The 18,423-nt window shown below is 40.6% G+C and overlaps 1 protein-coding gene across 9 annotated transcripts in view; it reads left to right on the top strand.

Annotated features, from left to right (window-relative positions):
• Positions 1 to 140: 140 nt before the first annotated feature.
• The window catches only part of AK8 (adenylate kinase 8), a 66,173-nt gene continuing 47,890 nt past the window's right edge, over positions 141 to 18,423 (top strand). For 4 of the 9 annotated variants that reach the window (XM_039720260.1, XM_039720255.1, XM_039720253.1 and 1 more), the window contains exons 1-5: positions 141 to 227; positions 2,651 to 2,735; positions 6,595 to 6,644; positions 7,335 to 7,448; positions 12,745 to 12,813. In XM_039720260.1, the coding sequence (XP_039576194.1) occupies positions 147 to 227; positions 2,651 to 2,735; positions 6,595 to 6,644; positions 7,335 to 7,448; positions 12,745 to 12,813 (399 nt within the window). In that variant the 5' untranslated portion in view covers positions 141 to 146. Of the gene's footprint in view, positions 228 to 2,650; positions 2,736 to 5,648; positions 5,674 to 6,482; positions 6,514 to 6,594; positions 6,645 to 7,334; positions 7,449 to 8,209; positions 8,296 to 12,363; positions 12,423 to 12,744; positions 12,814 to 18,423 lie in introns of those variants that run through there. The other 5 variants (XM_039720257.1, XM_039720258.1, XM_039720259.1 and 2 more) reach the window with 5 other exon arrangements.

Here is an 18,423-nt window from a genome sequence, read left to right as displayed (position 1 = left end):
TGGCAACCGCCGGCGCTCCGTGACGTCTCCCCCAATCACGTTGCTGTAAACGCTGCCGTGGCCACGCCCCTGTATGGCGATTGGCCGCTTCCCGTCGCGCGGTGATGACGCCTCCTTAGCAACGAGTGGCGTTGCTAGGGGCGGCCATGGCGGAGGACGCGGCCCGGCCGTGGCCGCCGCCCGCGGGCGCCTACGCGGAGGAGCGGGGGCTCTTCCAGCTGCTGCAGGTGAACGGGGAGCGCCCGCCAGCGCCTCCGCGGCGCGGGGACACCGGGGATCGGCGGGGAGGGGCAGCGGGGCGGGATCCTGGGCACGGAGATGGGCGGGTGTCCGTGTGCGGGACGCTGCCCTGGGCTCTCCCAGTTAATAATTTTAATTGGCATTTACCGCGGATCTTAAGTGTAATTTGATTTGCGGAAGAAATTGGCATCCCGTGGAAGAAAGGAGTGGGTGGAAGGCGAGGCAGGACGAGGAGGAGGAGGAGGAGGAAGGGGGGACAATGCCAAACGGGGTCGCGGTGAAGGTTCTGCGGGGCTGAGCCGGGGCTGTCACCGCCTGCTGCTCCTCCCCCGGGCACAGCCCTTCCCCCTGCCCTCCTCTTGTGCCTCTTCGCCGAGGTGTCAAAAATAAAGCGAGAAAAGTTCCCTTGTGGCGTTGTTGTGGTTGCGGTTCCTGGCCGGGCTGGTGCCCCGGCTCTAGGGAAGGCTGGGGTTTGTTCTGGAAGTTCGGGAAAAGCCTTTGTGTCGTGCGTGGGGAGGTTTGTGTGGATTTATAAATGTCCTGGTGCCGTCCTGATAGGAGAACTTGCTGGAGAGCTGCTCTTAACTCTGCTAAAATGTCAATTTTACTTGCTCGGAGCTCACTGAAATGCACACAAATGTTTATTTCCTTTCCTGTTTTTTTTGTTTGTTTGTTTGTTTGTTTTTTGTTTTGTTTTGCTATAATTTTTTTTCTCTGTTTATTACTTTCCTGTTTTTTTTTTTTTGTTTTGTTTTGTTTTGTTTTTGTTTTGCTATAATTTTTTTTTTCTCTGTTTATTATGACTAGTGCAGCATAGCATTTAAGATTTTTTTTTTTAATGAAATATTGTGTTTTGCACGCCACGAGGCATTGAATGCAGCTGCAGGGACTCACATGACATAAAATGTTTGTGGGATTTACTCAGGGTGGTATTTTTGTGCTTTGGTTGTGTTGGAGCAGAATAATGACACAAACAGAGCTTGAAATTGCTGTGCTAAAACATTTACAAAACACAAAATGTAAAAACTATGTGAAACTCAAAATATGAACTTCCCCCAGAGATTAACAGATCAACTCATGTGAAATTAAACTGAGTTCAGCAGAATTGGATAAATACAAGGGTTTGGGCAAGAAACAGTGCCAGTGTCAATCACTGTCAGCCTGAACATTTTTGAATTATAATAAACCCAGATTTATAATAAACCCAGATTTTCTTAGGTTTGTTATTCATAAAGGTGCTGGTAACTGTAGTGCAGAATCCAGATTGTTTAGTTTAAATAAATGTTGCTGGAAAGTAATAATTTTTAAATGAACTTCCAATAAAAACACAAATTTCATCGTTTATGCTCTGTGCTACCCAGACCTTGATGCATCAGAACTTGCACCACCACCAGTTCAGAAATAAAGTTGAGTGTTTTAATTATTCTAATGAAGTGGATGAAGCAGAAAAGGAAAATAGGCCACTCTAATAAGAGACAATCAGTCGGTGAGGATATAAAATGTTATGGACTTTATGGAATTTAGTTGCAAATATAAGAGTGTTATGACTGCTCTTTAGAAATGTCTCTTCCAGCACGAGCATTTCTGCAGCTTGTCTAAATTAGAGCATTAGTTCTGTTTGATGTTTAGTTTTAATTACAGGACTCGTGGCTGGGCTGAAATGTCTTGCTAGGAAATGTATGGAGTTCTCAGAGGTTTTATTTTTTCTGCCTGTAAAGCCCAAATCCTCCCTGAAAGCACTGCAAGCTCCCCACTGCTGATGGGAGCTGAAACAAGGCTCTGTATAACCTCATTTTCAACATGAAAATGGGCTCCAAAGCAGAATTCCAGGCAAGGCTTTAAGCCTTTTTTTGCTTTTTTCTCCCCACTGCTTTTCATGCAGGAGCCAAGGCTGGTACAGGTGTGAAATGTGCATTTCTGTGGTTGTGTTTTCCACAGCTCTTGTCCTTTCTGCACTCCTCTGGGCTAGTCAGAGGCTTGTGGGATGTGCTAGAGAAGGCTCATCTTGCCCTGCAGAGACACAAATTGAAGTTAACTCTGGTTTTCAAACTCCTTGCATGGTTTTTATGTCAGTGCTGCCTCAAACATTTTCAACCCCAGGCTGCTCCAGCCAAACCTTCCTGGTGTACCTGTGTACCATAAATGAGCCAACACAAATAGGTTGGGTTCTTTCACTGGCAATTTTCTGACCATCTTCAGTTGTTCAGCATCTAAAATAGGCTCTGAAGTCTCAATTTTGTCTGTGAAAAAAAAAAAAAATAAGTATTTATAAATTGTTTTGTGAAAAAAAAAAAAAAAGCATTTATAAGCCGTTCAGGATCCTCACTGTAACATTGCTGTAAGAATGCGAGATATCACGACTGCAGGGCCGTGTTAAACCTTCCCCTGACTTTGCCCTATTTATTTCCAGAACATGCTTGAAGAGCTATTAATTCATAAGCCAGATGACCCCATTGAGTTCATGATAAACCACTTAAAGCAAAACAATGACGATGGTAAGTGGGAATGGAGACACCAGAAGCAGCTCAGCTCCTGATTTGTAAACAGCTGCTGGGAGCTGCGCTGCCCTTGGCAGTGATGGATCAAACTTTTCAGGCTGAGTCTTGGGGAGGGGGGAAACAAAAAAAAACGGTGAGCATTTTGGAATAGTTATAGGCAAGATGCTTTTAATTTCTTTTTTTAGTGGGTAATCTAATAAGAAATGCACTTTAACAGTTATAACAATGAAACCCTCTAAGGGAATAACAAAGAGTTCTGGTGTATCAATTATTAATGCCTTCTGTGCCCCATCTGATATTTCCTGTTGTCTTTAAGCTCGCTAATTACTCCTTTTGTCAGGTGTAAATTTGGGTTCCTATTCTACCTGGGCTGGCAGATTCTCTGCTTTTTGATTAGTTTGTTACTGGTTGCTGTTAATGAGTTCCTCAGCTGAAGGAGCAGTGAGTGTGTCTGCTGCTCTGTGGAACAAAACCTGGTAAATTGAACGTGGAGTCTGTATTCTGCACAATAAAAGCATGTACCCTCAATCAAATTATTTGATTTACAAACTGTTCACCCTTAGGCAGATTATATTTGGATATGCACAAGTGAACTGCAATTTTTGTTCTGCGTGAGCTGTCAGGGAGAGCTGGTGTCATGGAGCTTTGATGTTTCTTTAAAACCAGAGTAAACCATTATGAAAGTTCTGCTGCAGCATCAATGAAATCATTATCACTGGAGGTGCTGTGAGTGGTGCTGATCAGATGGATGGTGATTGAAATGCTGCTAAATATGTTAAAGGGGAAAAAAATCAAATCCTGCAAATTGTGCCCAGCCTTTTCTGGTGCAGGCAGCGTGAATAATCAATCTGGTTTGTAAACCCATGGAAAATATGTGGAAGAATTTCCTGCAGTCTGATAGAATGCTGATAAAATTTCTTCACATTGGGCCAACATTTGTCCTGAAGCCCCACAGTATTATTTTAACAGAGTTAGGCAGGTTTCCATCTCATGACTTCAGTACTTAGAGGCTAAAGACAGAATTACAGCAGTTGTTTGTCAAGGGGAAAATGCTGTCTGCTTTTGGTCTGGAAACCCTGTTAAGGAAGGAGAGGAGCTCCACTTAAAATTAAAGCCTAAATGTTGTTTTAAGACTAAATTATATGGAAAATAATGTAACAGAAATGTGTAGCAGAGTTGATTTTACTTTTTGATCATGGTGGAAGGTGCTGACTATTTAGAAGAAAAAAAAACCTTATTAGAGCCATCAGTAAAGTGATGAATTTTCATGATCTTGCCTTGCCTAGACAGTTTTAGCCCTAGAGAAAATTTCAAACAGAGATGTGTGGAAAAGAAGCATTGCATCTATCCCAGGTGTGAGGTTAGAAAACCTTTTTAATTAATAATAAGATCCAAAGTACTTTAAAAAATATAAACAAGTCTAATGGTGATTATAGCTTACAACTGCCTTGAAAATCTTGTGGGTCAAATGTGTGGCAAAGTGTTTGTGCTTCGGGCTCTGTGCTATTGTTCTTTCATGTGTTCCTTCTAAAAGCCTTCAAGGGCCACATAAAGACTGATAATTCTTTCGTATTCAGAAATGCAAGTTTTTTACGTGGTATCTTGGTTTGTAATGAAAAAGACTTTCAGGGTCTGAGTGGTTTTTCTGTGAGCTCCTCCTTTGCTCTCGAACCTCTGAAGGAATGTAAAAAAGTTCTGCAAGAATGTTCAGTATGTACCCTGTGCTTCTCCTCTTTGACAAAGGATTTCTCTTACAAATTAAGCAAATTTTGCTGTATTAATATTAATAATAGAATCTTTTGGATTTAAATGGAATTCTGTGAGTCCAGTTGTTGTTTTGTGCTATTCCAGGATTCAAATAGGAACCCATCTTTAGGAATAGGAACCCAAATTTACACCTGACAAAAGGAGTAATTTGTTGTTGCTGAAATTGTTGTTGAATGTTAGAACTTGCTTTACTTGGATGAGTAAATCCTGTAGCATCTCATTGAGATTAACACAGAATTAAATATGATTTGTTACCGAAGAAAAAGGCATTTCCCAGAATTTCCTGCCTTCATGTAGCTGCTGCTTTGGAGCTGCAGCATTAAATACAGTATTAAAATGACTGTTTGTTGGTTGGAGGGGTTAAACATTACACCCAGTGGTGTCCTGGCAGTGCCCCTGTGTGATATGTTTGGGGAGAAGCCTTTAGAGGCGTCCTACAAGTGTGCAAATGAGTAAATCAGTGAATTACACTGCCCCATCTGCTGCCAGCCACTAAGCAGAGAGCAAACCAGATTTAGTACAAAGTGAGCATTTACAGTAGCCCTGGGCAATATTAAAGCATGAGATGGTGTATATAATGGTATGTTTCGTTTTTTATCAAACGTTTGTCCAAGAAAGCTGTGTATTAAAGCTTCAATACCTAAGGGCTTTCTTGTGAATTTTAAATCATGCTCCTAGTTAAACCTCAAAAGGATCTGTGGATGGAAAGGTTTTTTGATTTTCTTTGAAGTGGTTTGAAGAAGTTGATTAGTGTTGGCACCCAAGCACTCTTTTATGACGCTGTTTATAAATAATTCCTAAGTACCGGGCTGGAGTTTCAAGGTGTTAGATTTTAAAAAAACCCTAGGATTTAATCACATTACATTTGAAAGAAATTAGGTGATAAAAACAGCTGATGTATCCTTTTAAAGTATTTTTCTACATTGTGTACTAGTTCTGTTGCACTTGCAAGAACCAATAAGGGGGGAGTTGTTCTTAAACCTTCCAAGTCAGATAACTTTGTAAAGATGAATCTGTAATTTGGGTTTCATGTATGTTTAAAAATTGCACCTGCCCAGTAACTGTTAAGTGCATGGAAGGCCTCATGAAAATACATTTCACATCCTTGCCTGTCTGCTCCCATCAGACACGATCTCCCTTGGTTGTGGAGAGCTGAGGAGGTTTTTGGGTGAGTGGATCCCCCCTCTGCTCTGACCCGTCTTACTCCCAGTAAATACTAACCAGTCCCTCCTGCACAGACTCTGATTTGGGGCTTTTTTCCTCCCCTGTGGTATAGGGGGAAAAAACATCAAAGCTGTTAATATAAAATGACAGTTCAAGGGATTGCAGCCCAAGTGTATTTATAGAAAAAGTTCCAAATACTTTCCTAAGAGCAACTCCATTTTCTCGTGTTTGTCTCGCCTCTAATTCATTCCCAACCAAGCTCAGGGCAGTAATGCCTATTGTGTTGTGTGTGTGCACTGGATTAAGAATTCCTCAGAACTGGGATGCTTTTTTTTGCACCTTGCCCCCTCAGGGAAAGGAGAGGGACTTGCAGCAGAGAAACACAAGAAACAGAAATGAGGAAAATTACTTTAAATGGTGACTAGAAAAATTGAAGGCAGCTGTCAAAAAGCATAGTGAGGGAGTCCTTAATTCTGCAGTACCTAAATCTTCTCTGAGCCCTGACACAACCTATTTAGGTGAAATTAAAAACTGAAATATTTTTTCATCACAAAATGTGTTAGTTCCGAATCAGTGTTTCAGGAATAAAAGTCAAACTCAGGAATGAAAATGTTTGTACCTTATGGTTCACCCACTGAACTCTCCATGTGTTTAAATGGATTGAGATATACATATCTCATCTATCTCTCCAAGTGGCATGGTTAGAGTGTTAATCTCATTGACCACGGAGATTAAAGGAGGACCCAGCTGGCACTGATTTTCTGCTCCCCATTTTTTTCCCCAGTGGAGCCCAATCCTGAAATCTCCACTGAGGCAGCTTTCCAGCTGAAATAATTGTTTCATGGTGGCTACATTGATATTATGGGAAACTGGTGGGGATTTTTGCTGTTCTGCACCCTGACGTTTGCATATCCTTGTTCCATAGCTCCAAGAATTTGTGTCCTTGGTCCACCTGCTTCTGGGAAAACTACAGTTGTGAGTACCTTACCCTCAGTGTTGTAGCACTTACCCCTCTCTTACTTTCTACTGAGCTCAGCATTTTGGTTAATTTTATTCTGGGAAAAGAATTTTGAGATCTAGCCAAGTGATGGATGAGCACAAGACGAATTAAAGGGTGACATTCCTGAGGGATACACCTGCGTGTTACACTGCAGGTTAAATAGATATTTTCAAGTGAGGTCTGTGAGAACTCACTCAGGTAGTGAAACTACTGGAATGCAACAGAATTCTGCCTGCCTTTTTTCCCCAGCCTTTTAGCAGGACTAATTAGCCTGGGGGAAGTAAGTTAATTACACATTTGTGGTGTTCCCTTGCTGTGAATTGCCCCATTTGCATGGTCAGTTGTCTCATGTCCACTGGCACCATTAAATGCAAAGGTCAGCGTTGCATTTGAACCTCAGAAACGCCAGGTGATGCTGCTGAGGGCATGGCAGGAAGAGTATTTCCTTCTTTAAATTCTGTGTTAAGGTACAGGAGATGAAAAAGTCATTATTCAAAGCTGGATACTCTTTAACATCTTTATAATAAACTACTTAAAGTTGCTTATATATGTCTGTGTACTTAAATGTCTGGCTAGGAAAGCTCTGTCTTTCTGCAGCCTTCTGAAAAAAATTGCTTCATTTTCTTTCCAAATATTTCAACCTGTGTTTTTTTTTCTCCCCTCAGGCAATGTGGCTTTGTAAACATTTCAATGCCATACGTGTCTCTCAGGAGACTTTGTTATTCAAGGAAGTATTAATGCAGACAGAGGAAGCAAAGGCATATAAAGAAAGAAACCAGGTGTGTAAGAGAATATAATAACAGTTGTTCTCGTGTCACAGAACAGGAATTACGTGGCATTCCCATGATTTCCACTGCTGAGTTGAGCAGATGAGAGCCAAGACTCTCTTGTCTCTGTGTTGTACATTGGTGTGTCAGGACACAGAGCAGGGGCAGGAGAGGGAGACAATGCAAAGTAAAGGAGGTCTTGAAAATCCCAACCTTGGAACAAGCAGCAGAACTGGGGAAAATCCAGGAATGCACAATCCAGCCTGGAGAATGCTTCATTCTATTATTAAACACAGTGTCTTCTATCTGGGCATGTTTGATAATCTCGATAAAATAAGCATTAATCTCTGAGGTCTCCTTTGGTACAAAATGCTCTGGAAAATATGTACACAAAGAACTTTTTTTGATCTGACAGTGCTACTTAGTTGTGCATGCTTGATTTCTCTGTAGCATGACACAAATAACTTACTTGGTGCATTAACTCAAAAGGAGGATGACAATCCAGTCAGCTCCTGACAGCCCTGGAAGCTCTCAAGCTGAGGCAGGAGCAGCTGACTCAGATTGTTGAATTTTCCCCAATTCTGTGCACCTGAGTTGCTCCAGTCAGATTTTTAAATCCACTCATTGTGGGTATCCTAATTGATGTTCAAAGAACATTTTTTCCAGGTGTCATGACTCCTAGGATTAGCTGATCAGTAATTAATTGTCTCATTATTAAAAATTAGTGACAGATTGGAAAAACATGTTGAAAGGTTATCTTGAATACAGAGAAGTATCTGATTCCTGCCTTTTTGGCTGATTCCTTTCTCCAGTGTCAAGGCATTCCATGAGAAATAGATTGGAAGAAGTCTGGGTTTTTGTGAGTTTCTCTAACAAGTCCACTAGTTTGAGTTTGTTTTGTCCCTTATCATCTATTTTCATAAAATCTTAAGCAATTTCCTGTCTGTAGGAATTCTACACCCCTCCTAAATCCAATTTAGAATTGGAATTGGCCAACACATTTGTAATTTACTGAGATGGCAGATAGTGTGATACACAGATTTGGGCTTTTTCCCTAGAAAATTTGGCTAAAATAAGGTAGTGATTATAAAATTGGATAAAATACTGGATTAGTGAATGAAGTTTGGAGATGCCTCAAGTAGCACACTTCAAGATCTGAGAGGAAAGAGTTCCTTGAACTCCCTGAACCCACTGGCAAAAATGTTTGCATTTGGCTGGGGTGATATGGAATTATTCTTACTGAGAATATGTACTTTGAAATCTTAGTTCTAATTATTAAAGATTGTTTTGATAGGTTCATAAATTTATACTTGGAGGGGGAGAATTTAAAACAAAAATTCCCTTTGGTTTAATTACTGTAATTATTAACATATTTCAGACTATACAGATGCACTTTCAAGGGTGTCCTTTTGGGCTTATTTGATTTAAAAAGATGGATGGTGTGGAAGATGAAAGTCAAAAATGTCAAGGCTAATCAGGTAGTGAGGAGGGCCTGCAGAGTAGAGGCTGCTGGTGGTTCAGCACTGTGCAGTTTGCCTTTGGATTTGATTTTTAGACCCTTCCACTAAATAATTTTGTTCTTTTATATGAGTTTGTTTCTCTGAATGTAACTCCTGGAATTAGGAGGGAGCTCCTGGATTCCTCTAGGTTGGGATGAATGTTCAGGAGCAGAACAAGAGCTTTTACATGAGTTTGGATATAACAGGGCATTAAAAAGTTGTAGTCTTGGCCAAAGCAATTTAATAAATGAGGAGGAAAAGCAGGAGCTAAGGCTGTAGGTTTTGGAGAGCCTGGTGTGAAGATTCACATATTTTACCTACTCATCTTCAGCCAAGCTTTCATCTCTTTTGTGTTCACCCATTAAAGCATTTGGGTTTTCCTGGCACAGGAAGCCATGGAAGGCATTTTTGAAATCCATTATTGCTCTCTGAAGCTCCATTTTTCAAGTTGAACAAGCAATCATTCACCCACACATACCTGGCCACTTGCTAATGAGCACAGCTCAGGTAGTGAATTTTAAATACTGAGTGTTCAAAGCAAAATGTGATCATTCTGCATGTAAAAATACTCCAAAAGAAGTCAGATATTTTTGAATATTCAGTAAATTGAAGAACCACAAGCTACCAATAAATATTCCATGAGCAGAAAAAGAGGCTACATTTTTGGATAAATCATTGCAAATTATTCCCTCATCTCTAGTTATTATAATGTTAATAGGAAGCATCTTCAGGTTTTCCTATAGTGAAGTCTAATGATGAGCTATTGCATGTTTCACTTTTCCTGTTAACTGGATAAAATAAGAAGTTGAAACAACTGTGGTAATTGTGGGATCATGGGATGGGTGTGCTCTTAATGCTACACTAAATTGCAGTTAAGGTGTTGGCATAATACCTAATAACTTAAAACTGCTCCAGAGTTGTGTCACATCCCTGTGCTTTTAAAAAAGAAATAAAATGGAAGAGAAAAATAAATCCAAGGCATCCTTAACTATGCATGGTCAGCATTCCAACCTACTCCAAGGTAAGCCACTCTGAAGGAACAAAAATAAACTGTTCCAGGTTTGTGTATCCAAAAAAGACCAGCCTTTCATGTGTATTTATCTGGACAAACTAAATCTAAACATTCATGATATACTCAGGATCCTGGTAAATTTCTTCAAGCTTGATTGCTGTTCTCTCCAAGGTGCCAATGTGGAGAAGCTAGAAATTTTAGCTGAAGTTGTTTTCAGAGCAAATATATCCAAAATTTCCAAGAAAAATGTCTACTGAAAATGCTGCCCTACCAAAAAAGTGTGGGAATTTTATGAAAGGGAAATGAAATAGAACTCTGAGTAGACCAGACATGGAAATTGAAGTATGATGTTCCTGAAATAACATGGAATATTTAAAATTAATCATGAGTGGGTACAGTTTTTCAGCAAGTATGGAAATAGCGATTAAACCAGAAAAGTGGTTCTGAACCTGACCAAAATCCCACAGAAGCTTTTCCTTTACCTGCTGTGAGTGTTGGGACAGCTCTGTGGGTGAGGTGTGGTTTGGCTTCGTCAAATGTGTGTCACTGTCCATTGCTGCAGATTTCTGGGAAGTGCAACCCCACCTCCCAGGCTCACCATATATTTATGTGTTTATGAGAGATAAATTATAAATGGGCTGCCTGATATGTACCAGATACTCTGATTTCTAGTGGAATAATTAGGCATTCTGCAAGCAGCCTATTGAAAATGATTTTGTAGGCCACTGCTCGGTGGGGGGAAAACTGCCCAGGAAATGAGACTGGAATTGAGCCACAGAGAGCAGAAGGAGCTGAAACACTGAAATATTTCTGAAATACCTGAATGCGTGTCCTTGGTTGTTTTTGTGCAGCAAACCCCTCTCCAAAGGCAGGAGCAAGAGCAGCACTGCACGGAGAGAAGGGCGGATAGATTTGGTTTAAATTGGTTTGGCAGGGCTGAGCAGAGCAGCGTGCAGCCTGGTTTGACATGACACATGAAAGGAGCAGGCAGGCCCTGGCTGTCCCTGGGAGCAGCGTGGTGCCCCTTTGGAAGGTGACAGGTTCCAGCAGCGAGGGGCAGCAGGAGGCTCTGCCAGAGCACCCTGGGGACCCGCTGGCTCTCAGCAAACCCTGCAATTTCCTTCCCTCCTGCTCTGCTGCCTGCTCCGGCACTGGCTGATGTGAGGAGAGGCACTGAGAGCTGGGGACAAAAGAGATAAACAAAAGCAAACCCTGCCTGCCCGGCCCTCCTGGGCTCTGCTGTGTGTTCTGGAGCACTTTCTCCACCCTGCTTCAAAGTGCCTTCTGTGGGACCATTTCCACCACTCCTTGTGAGATTGCTTCAGCATCCAGTGAAGATGATTTTATGAAATCCTCCCACATCATCAGCCAGATTTTTTCACTGTATGAATTGAAGTTCAAAAGAGTTGCTCCAAAGAATATTTTTTCCAGGTGCCAGAGTCCCAGGATTAGTTGATAAGTAATGTAATTAATTGTCTTATTAAAAGACAATTGTCTAATTATTAACAATTAGTGGCAATTAGATTGGAAAAAATATGTAGATTGGGAAAAATATGTAGATTGGAAAAACATGTTGAAAGATTATCTTGAATACAGAGAAGCATCTGATTCCTGCCCTGTCTACCCCTCCCAGCCTATAGAAATACTCCTTTTTAGGTTTATACCCTTTAAAGTGGTTAGGAAAAAGGCATGAGAAGCCACAGGATGTGGAACTAAAGGGAACAGAGAGTCAAGCTCACATTGTTAAGTGAAAGATAATTTATTTTAATTGGGAGGTAGAGAATCTGATTGCAGGTTGGTTCTTTTCTGAGTATTCTTTTTACCAATAATGACAGAATAAATAAGACAAGTCATTTATTGAAATGATTAATGGCTGTCATGAGCTGCATGAGCAGAAGTTTAGACTTTGAGTTAAACTGCTTAACTCAGAGTTTAACCAAGTTCAGCACAGAATGAAAGCCTAAATTAACAAGCTAGTGGAGCAAATTCTTACTGGAAGGAAAGTAGAGTATTGCTGATTACTTGTTAGGAAATCAAATGCAATGGAAGAAATGTTGAGGGGTGCTGATCTGTATAGGAACTTTGTTCTTCTGTCACATAGCAAATACCTTCTTACAAAACATCTCTAGAGATGGGCAAAGCAGCAGTCACAGAACTAAACAGCACTTTGAAAATATTGGCAGGTGCAGTTTCCATCCCAATTCACAGTCCTGAGTTTAAAAATAAACTAAGTTCAACTGTAAAATATATTTTAAATAAACCTTTTGGATGATGAGAGTTACTTGAAGCTATGAAACAAACCTCCTGAAAATCAGGCTCTTTGTGTTGTTTGCTCAGTGTCTGAGGTCCTGTTTGTGTCACTGAGAGCTGGCAGGTCCCTGATGAGAGCTGAGCTGTGTCACACGGAGCAGTCAGGGTCAGACCCGTGTGGTTAAAAGGATGCTGGATGCGATGTTCTTCTGGATCCCTTTGCAGGTCTGATGTCCAATGTGTGTGTGTCAGTGTGCAGAACTTGGCACTGCTTCCATGTCAGTGTGCAAAACCCTCATGGATATTCATGCTCTGTGCTCAGCTTCCCTTTAACACTGATTTTTGTGCCCTTATTAACTCTTTGTCATTAACTCATGTTAATGACCCGGGACTCGCACAGAATTATTTATTTCTTTATTTCCAAGAAGACATCTCACTTCACCTTTAACCACAACGTGCCTGCATGGTAAAATTCCTTTTGAACTCAATTGTGAATATTCAGCCCTTTTTTTTTTCTTTTTTTTGTTTTGTTTTGTTCTTTCTTTAGAAAATTCCCAACGCGCTTTGGGCCAATCTGATCCAGGAACGTCTGTCAAACGTGGACTGCATCAAACAAGTAAGAATTGCTCCTCAGAGGGCTGCTGGATAAGCACTTACACAACTCGTGCCTGGTATTTAGCATTCCAAGTCCTGAGCAGAGCAGGGAATGGGGGCAAACCATGGGGGCTCCCGAGCTGCTTGCTTTCTTGAACATCAGCGGAGGGAGTTTGGAGCTTTATTAACAGGATAAAGGGGAGGATGAGAGTATGCATATGCTAATCTTCCAGCACAGAGATGATCAAAGGCTGAACAAGCAGAGCTTTGTTGATTGCCTGGGGCAACTGGCAGAGATGGAGTGGACAAAAATATAAACAGAAAATAGATAGAAATCAATATTGTTAAGGTTTTGGCTCTTCTTGAGGAGAGGAGTCTTAACGTTACTAATTTAGGTTTTATTTCTTTCTTGTTGTGTCTCTTTTTTCTTCCTCTGTTAGGAAACACTGCATTTGAATATATTGTCTTCTGGGTAATAATTAATATTTTCACTCTTAGCTTGAATAGGTTTAGTTGTGCTCAAAGCTGTGGCATCCCATGTTTCTTGCTCTATGTTTCATCATCTGGGAGACTGAAACAATGATTTTTGTAAGAAAAAAAAAGTAAAGGGATTTGCAGAAATCCTAAATAGCATCAACTTTTCTTCATAAAACACTGCCGACCTTACTCTATAATTGACCTATTAATGTTGAATTTGCAAGGTTGAATTAAACTTTTGTATTGCTGTTCACTGTGCTTGAATTATATGGGTCTGTCTGGTTTTCCTTGAAGGTCTTTTCAGCTGAGCTATTTTACTTCACTTTAACTCACTATAGTAACTTAGCACTCCAGATTATATATCTGGTAGCACTCAATGTATTTTTATTTGTAATAAATGCACACAGGACCTAGGCCCTTCAGCTGGCAGGAGAACCTGCATAAAACCACGTGTGGTACAGTGTCCTGTTCATTTGTGTGGTATTTTTAGTTCTTTTATAACAAGAGCTCTAAAACCTCTCAAAAATGCTCATTTTTCCAGATAGGTCTCTTTCCCTGATTAAAAGAACACATGTTTTCAGCAGCTACTTTTCCCAGTCTTTGTTAAAGTGAGTTTTACTGTCAGTGGACAAGCAAAATCCATCGCTCTCCACAGGCTGCATCCACCTTATTTTCCATCTTTTTTTCCCTGTGCTTTCTATAATTGTTGGCATGGCTTTAGTTCTCCTGTCAATAATGAGGGAAGGATCTCTCCGTGAGTTATTTTAAGTATTAGGTCATGTATGAGTAAGGTGACAAGGTGGTTAAAATGCCAACGGCTGCACAGAGTCCTGCCTGCATTTTATGTTCCTGTTGTTGTCACCAGCAGCACTGAATCAGTGCTGGGTGTCTTACAGAACCAGGGGGGAAAAAAAAACCTTATGAAGCTTCCCTGACATTCAGCAAGAATGAAGTGGATGTTATCAACCCAGCTGAGGTTTCAACTGGTTTCAGAAAAAAACACATTATTTGTTTTTCAAAGGTGTGATGCTTATTAAAAATCTTAATATTAATACATAGATACACACAAAGTGACCACAAACTATTTTCTCCTTTGAAAAGGGATCTATGCATTTTAAGTGTAATATTTTCTGTGTGTAACTCAAAGCAGAATTAATGCTGTAGGGTTTTTACATCACTGACCAGATTTATGCCATTTCTTTCAAAACATGAGTCAGCATGTTTTCACTGAAAATGTTCCCAGATTAGGAGCAGCATGTTGGACCACAGTACCACCAGCTGTTTGTTTTATTTCTCCTTGTGGTGTCATTGCCTTGGCATTAATTGTGCAGCTTTCATCCCACTGACAGTAGGAATACAGGATTTTTTGTGCCGTTGTTTTGACACTCACAGGTTTATAGATGTCACTGGCATTCTCTAAGGAGAACATTTTTATTGATCAACAGCTCTGCTGAGGCCCTGTGTTATGTGTTCTTGTAACACAAACCCAGTCAGGACTGTGAGGGATCAGGTGGGGAGGTCTTGCAGCACTCACAGGAAACTTATTGCAGACATTATGTTAGAGCCTGGCTCTTGTGAGGCTGATACAGAGAATTTTCATCTTGCAGGGTTAGCACAGCTTGGCTGCAGCCCCTCTGCCTGCTGGGGTTGTGGAGGGAATTCATGGACTGGAGAGAGATTGCTCAGGATGTGTTTGAGGGAGAGCTGAGCCATCTTCCTGCAGGGTCAGGATCTTTAGAAACCAAGCTTAGCCCAGTGAGTCACACAAAGAGAGGCAGAATGAGCTGAGATGGGCATTTTTTGTGGCTGCTCTTGAAAGGGAAGGCAAAGAAAAACAATAGTTCTGTTGGGCTTTACCTTGATTGGCTCTGTTTGGTTTTACCTTGATTGGCTCTGTTTGGGTTTTACCTTGATTGGCTCTGTTTGGTTTTACCTTGTTAGCCAAAGTTAATAATGATTTTACCTTGTTAGCTAAAGTTAATAATGTTTTCTCTGTGAAATTCCATGCAAAGACATTGATTTTACAAAGATTTATCCAGGGAGAGAATCTGCCTGTTCACCACATTTTCTGTTTTCTGAGAAGAATGGAACTTTTTAAAACATCTTACCCTTACTCCACTGACAGAACTCATGTGGGGCGTAAGAGGTTCCTTTCTAATGGGAAATTTGGCAAGGTTTGAGCACTTTCCATCATCTACACTGCTCATGTTGATGGGCTGCAAGAGCTGGGTTGTCAGTATTTCTGCTGCACTCCTCAGTCTGCTGTGCTCTGAAAATCTCCAGAATTTTAGATCCCTACTGGCAAAGCCATTAGTGATATTATTATTTTTTTTGGTGTATGTCTTATTTTCTGACCCCTTTCTTTATTTGGGAGTGAAAACCTTGTAATTCTTATTCAAAACCACTGAATAATAATGTGGAAAAACTGTTGTGATTACTTGTTTTCCTAAAAACAGCTGTATTCATGACCTTTGTGCTTCTAGCTGAGATTTTTTTTCCTAATGTGCCACATAATTCAGCATTATTTCTTTCTGCTGCTTCTTTTTCTTTATTCAAAGGCAGTGTCAATTTTGGATTTGGTAATTTAAAAAAAATATGGAGGATGTTCAGGTCAAATAACAGGAGGGAACTTGAATACCCAAGTCATTATTATTGTGGTGGAAAGTGTGAAAGTCTGTAGGCTTGGTATCATAGCTGAGAGAACTGCCAGCAAAGCAGAGAGATTTACATTTGGGAATGACCTTGAGCAGTTCCTTTTCTCCAGATTCCTGAAGTCTGGAGAGGAAAGTGATGCCTTTGAAAGTGCATCCTTGCTGCTGCTTTTCCAGCATGGCCTGGGTCTCCAAGGAGCAGCTCACCTGGCATTAAGGCAGCAGCAGAATTTCTGTTTGCAGGGCTCATGTGGGACAGCAGGGAGGTTCCAGCTGGGACAGAGGGAGCAGTGACCACAGAGTGCAGGCACCATGGAATTGCTCACTTTTAGCCTTTGTTCCAGCCTTGGTGTGATAAGGTGCAATCCACGCCTGGATAGAAGGGTACTGCTACCAAGAACCAAAAATAGATGGCTTCTTAAAGAAACAAATTTATCATGTGAAGTTACTAATTACACTTTAATGACAGTCAGGAGGGCAAAAAAAGACCAGTGTTTGCATAAAGCATGATAGGCATATTGTAAGTCAGGTCTTGCTCTGCTGTGTCTTCCTTCCTCTTGCTCCGTTCCCAAGCCACACTCTCTTTTCACTCTTTTTTTTTCTCCCTTTTTTTTTTTTAATTTTTTTTTTTTTATTTTATCTGTGACATCTGCTTGGAGCTTGTCCCTCCTGTGATAGCACACCACTTGCAGCTGTTCAGACCTCCAGCTCCGAGCTGTGCATGGGGTGCCCTGAGCATACGGCCTTTTTGATGTGTGATAAAACAGAACCGAGCCACTGGGGGTATGGAGAGGGGCTGCAGCAGAATATCAATAAACCTGTTCTGAACAAAGCTGCAGCCCCGTGCTGGAATAGACATTTCACTGAAGTGTCAAGTAGATGGATAATATATTCTAATTAGGGACTGACTGATACCCTGCAACTCGGAGACCTTTGGAAATCAGCTCCAAAATGCTCACTATTTTTGTACTGTGTGTTGGTTTTGCATTTGTTTAATGCCTTAAAATATATTTTCTGCAGGGAGCTATTTATTGAGCTTTGTTTTCCTAAATAGCCCGAACTTTTTGCTGTAAAATTGCTTATTGCCTGTTTTAAGGACCTTTGAAATTTGTGTGTAAACCTCTTGAAGTTTGCTGTGGATTGTTAAAAGTATGGATCTGTTATTGTTACAGTATTGTTTTTACTGCCTGTTGCACATTATGTGATTTGAGCCATAAGCTGTAGTGACTTCAGGTTTTGTGGGGCAATTTTTTTTTTTTTATTTGTTTTGTTTTAGTTTCCAAAAATGTTACACTCAGAGTGGAGAAAACAAGCCAGATTTATAGTCTTTGTAAATTGGCATCGATTTATTTGCCATCAGACCTCAGATGCCATTTCTCCCTAGAAGATCTGGGTCTATATGTGTGTATTTTGTACACAGTATATTCCAAACTAGTGCTGAAGTCCCTGGCATAGCACTACAAACATTGTTCAGCTTTGCCTTCTGCAAGTCCCAAGGGATAAATTGATTTCTCAGCACCTGTGTGACCTTAGCCAGTGGTTCATTCGAATTTGGCAGAGCAAACACTGGGAGTGGCAAAAATGGCTTGCAGTTACTTGAGTCTTGTATTTTCTACATCTGTCAGCAGGATGACATGTTCCTGCAACCAGGCTAATTAAGGAATTTTAAATAGTCTGCTCTATTTCCTTGTGTAATTGGAATGGCCCATTCCCTCCCACAGAAGTCCTGGAGATAGATTTCCCTGAAATATTGGAGAACCTTTGGACCCCACCCTGACAGAGCACCAGATTTATAAGGGAGTTGAGAGTGATTGCCAGCTAATGCAATATTAAAATATCTCCTTTATTTCAGCACGGAGGTGGCTCCCAGATTTCCTGTGGTATCACAAAGTTATTTTGAGGGGTGGGATAGAGCAGCAAGGACTTGTGTGCTCAGGCAACTGCCAGATAAATTAGGGAGAGCTCAGAAGATTCAGATGTGAGCCTGGGAAGTGGATTAGATTTCAAATACTGCATCAGACAAAAACTGAGCGAGGCTGCAGCTCTCCGTCGGTATTTCACAGATCTGTAAATGTTTTTTTAAAGATGCTCAATCCAACACTTAGCTGGCTATAACAAGGACTTAAGGGAGCAAAAGGCTCTTTTTTCTTTTTTCTTTCTTTTGCTCTGTTGCTTCATTAGCTCTGGGAACGCTGGTTCCATTACTGTGAGTTTTCCTGTATAATTTAAGAAAATAATGAAAGCATGCATATTTTCCTCAGTATTCTTGGCATTAAATCTGTCTTTAGATTTGTTTAGCTCCTTTTTTTAAAATATATATATATACACAGTGTGGGCTGGTATCCTTTTGAATATTTCAGAACGGTAGAAATTGTTTTGGGTTGTTTTTATTTGAGATAGAAGTTGGTTTGTTTTTATTTTTAAGATTAAAACATGAAAAAAAAAATCATTGCTACAACCCATAAGTTCCCATTGCTGTGTGGCAGTGGAATCAGTGCATGAAT

Source organism: Passer montanus, unplaced genomic scaffold (genome assembly GCF_014805655.1).
Source record: "Passer montanus isolate IOZ18808 unplaced genomic scaffold, ASM1480565v1 scaffold43, whole genome shotgun sequence".
NCBI classification, from domain to species: Eukaryota; Metazoa; Chordata; class Aves; order Passeriformes; family Passeridae; genus Passer; species Passer montanus.
The sequence above is the reverse complement of the archived record's forward strand: the minus strand, read 5'-3'. Positions and strand labels throughout refer to the sequence as shown.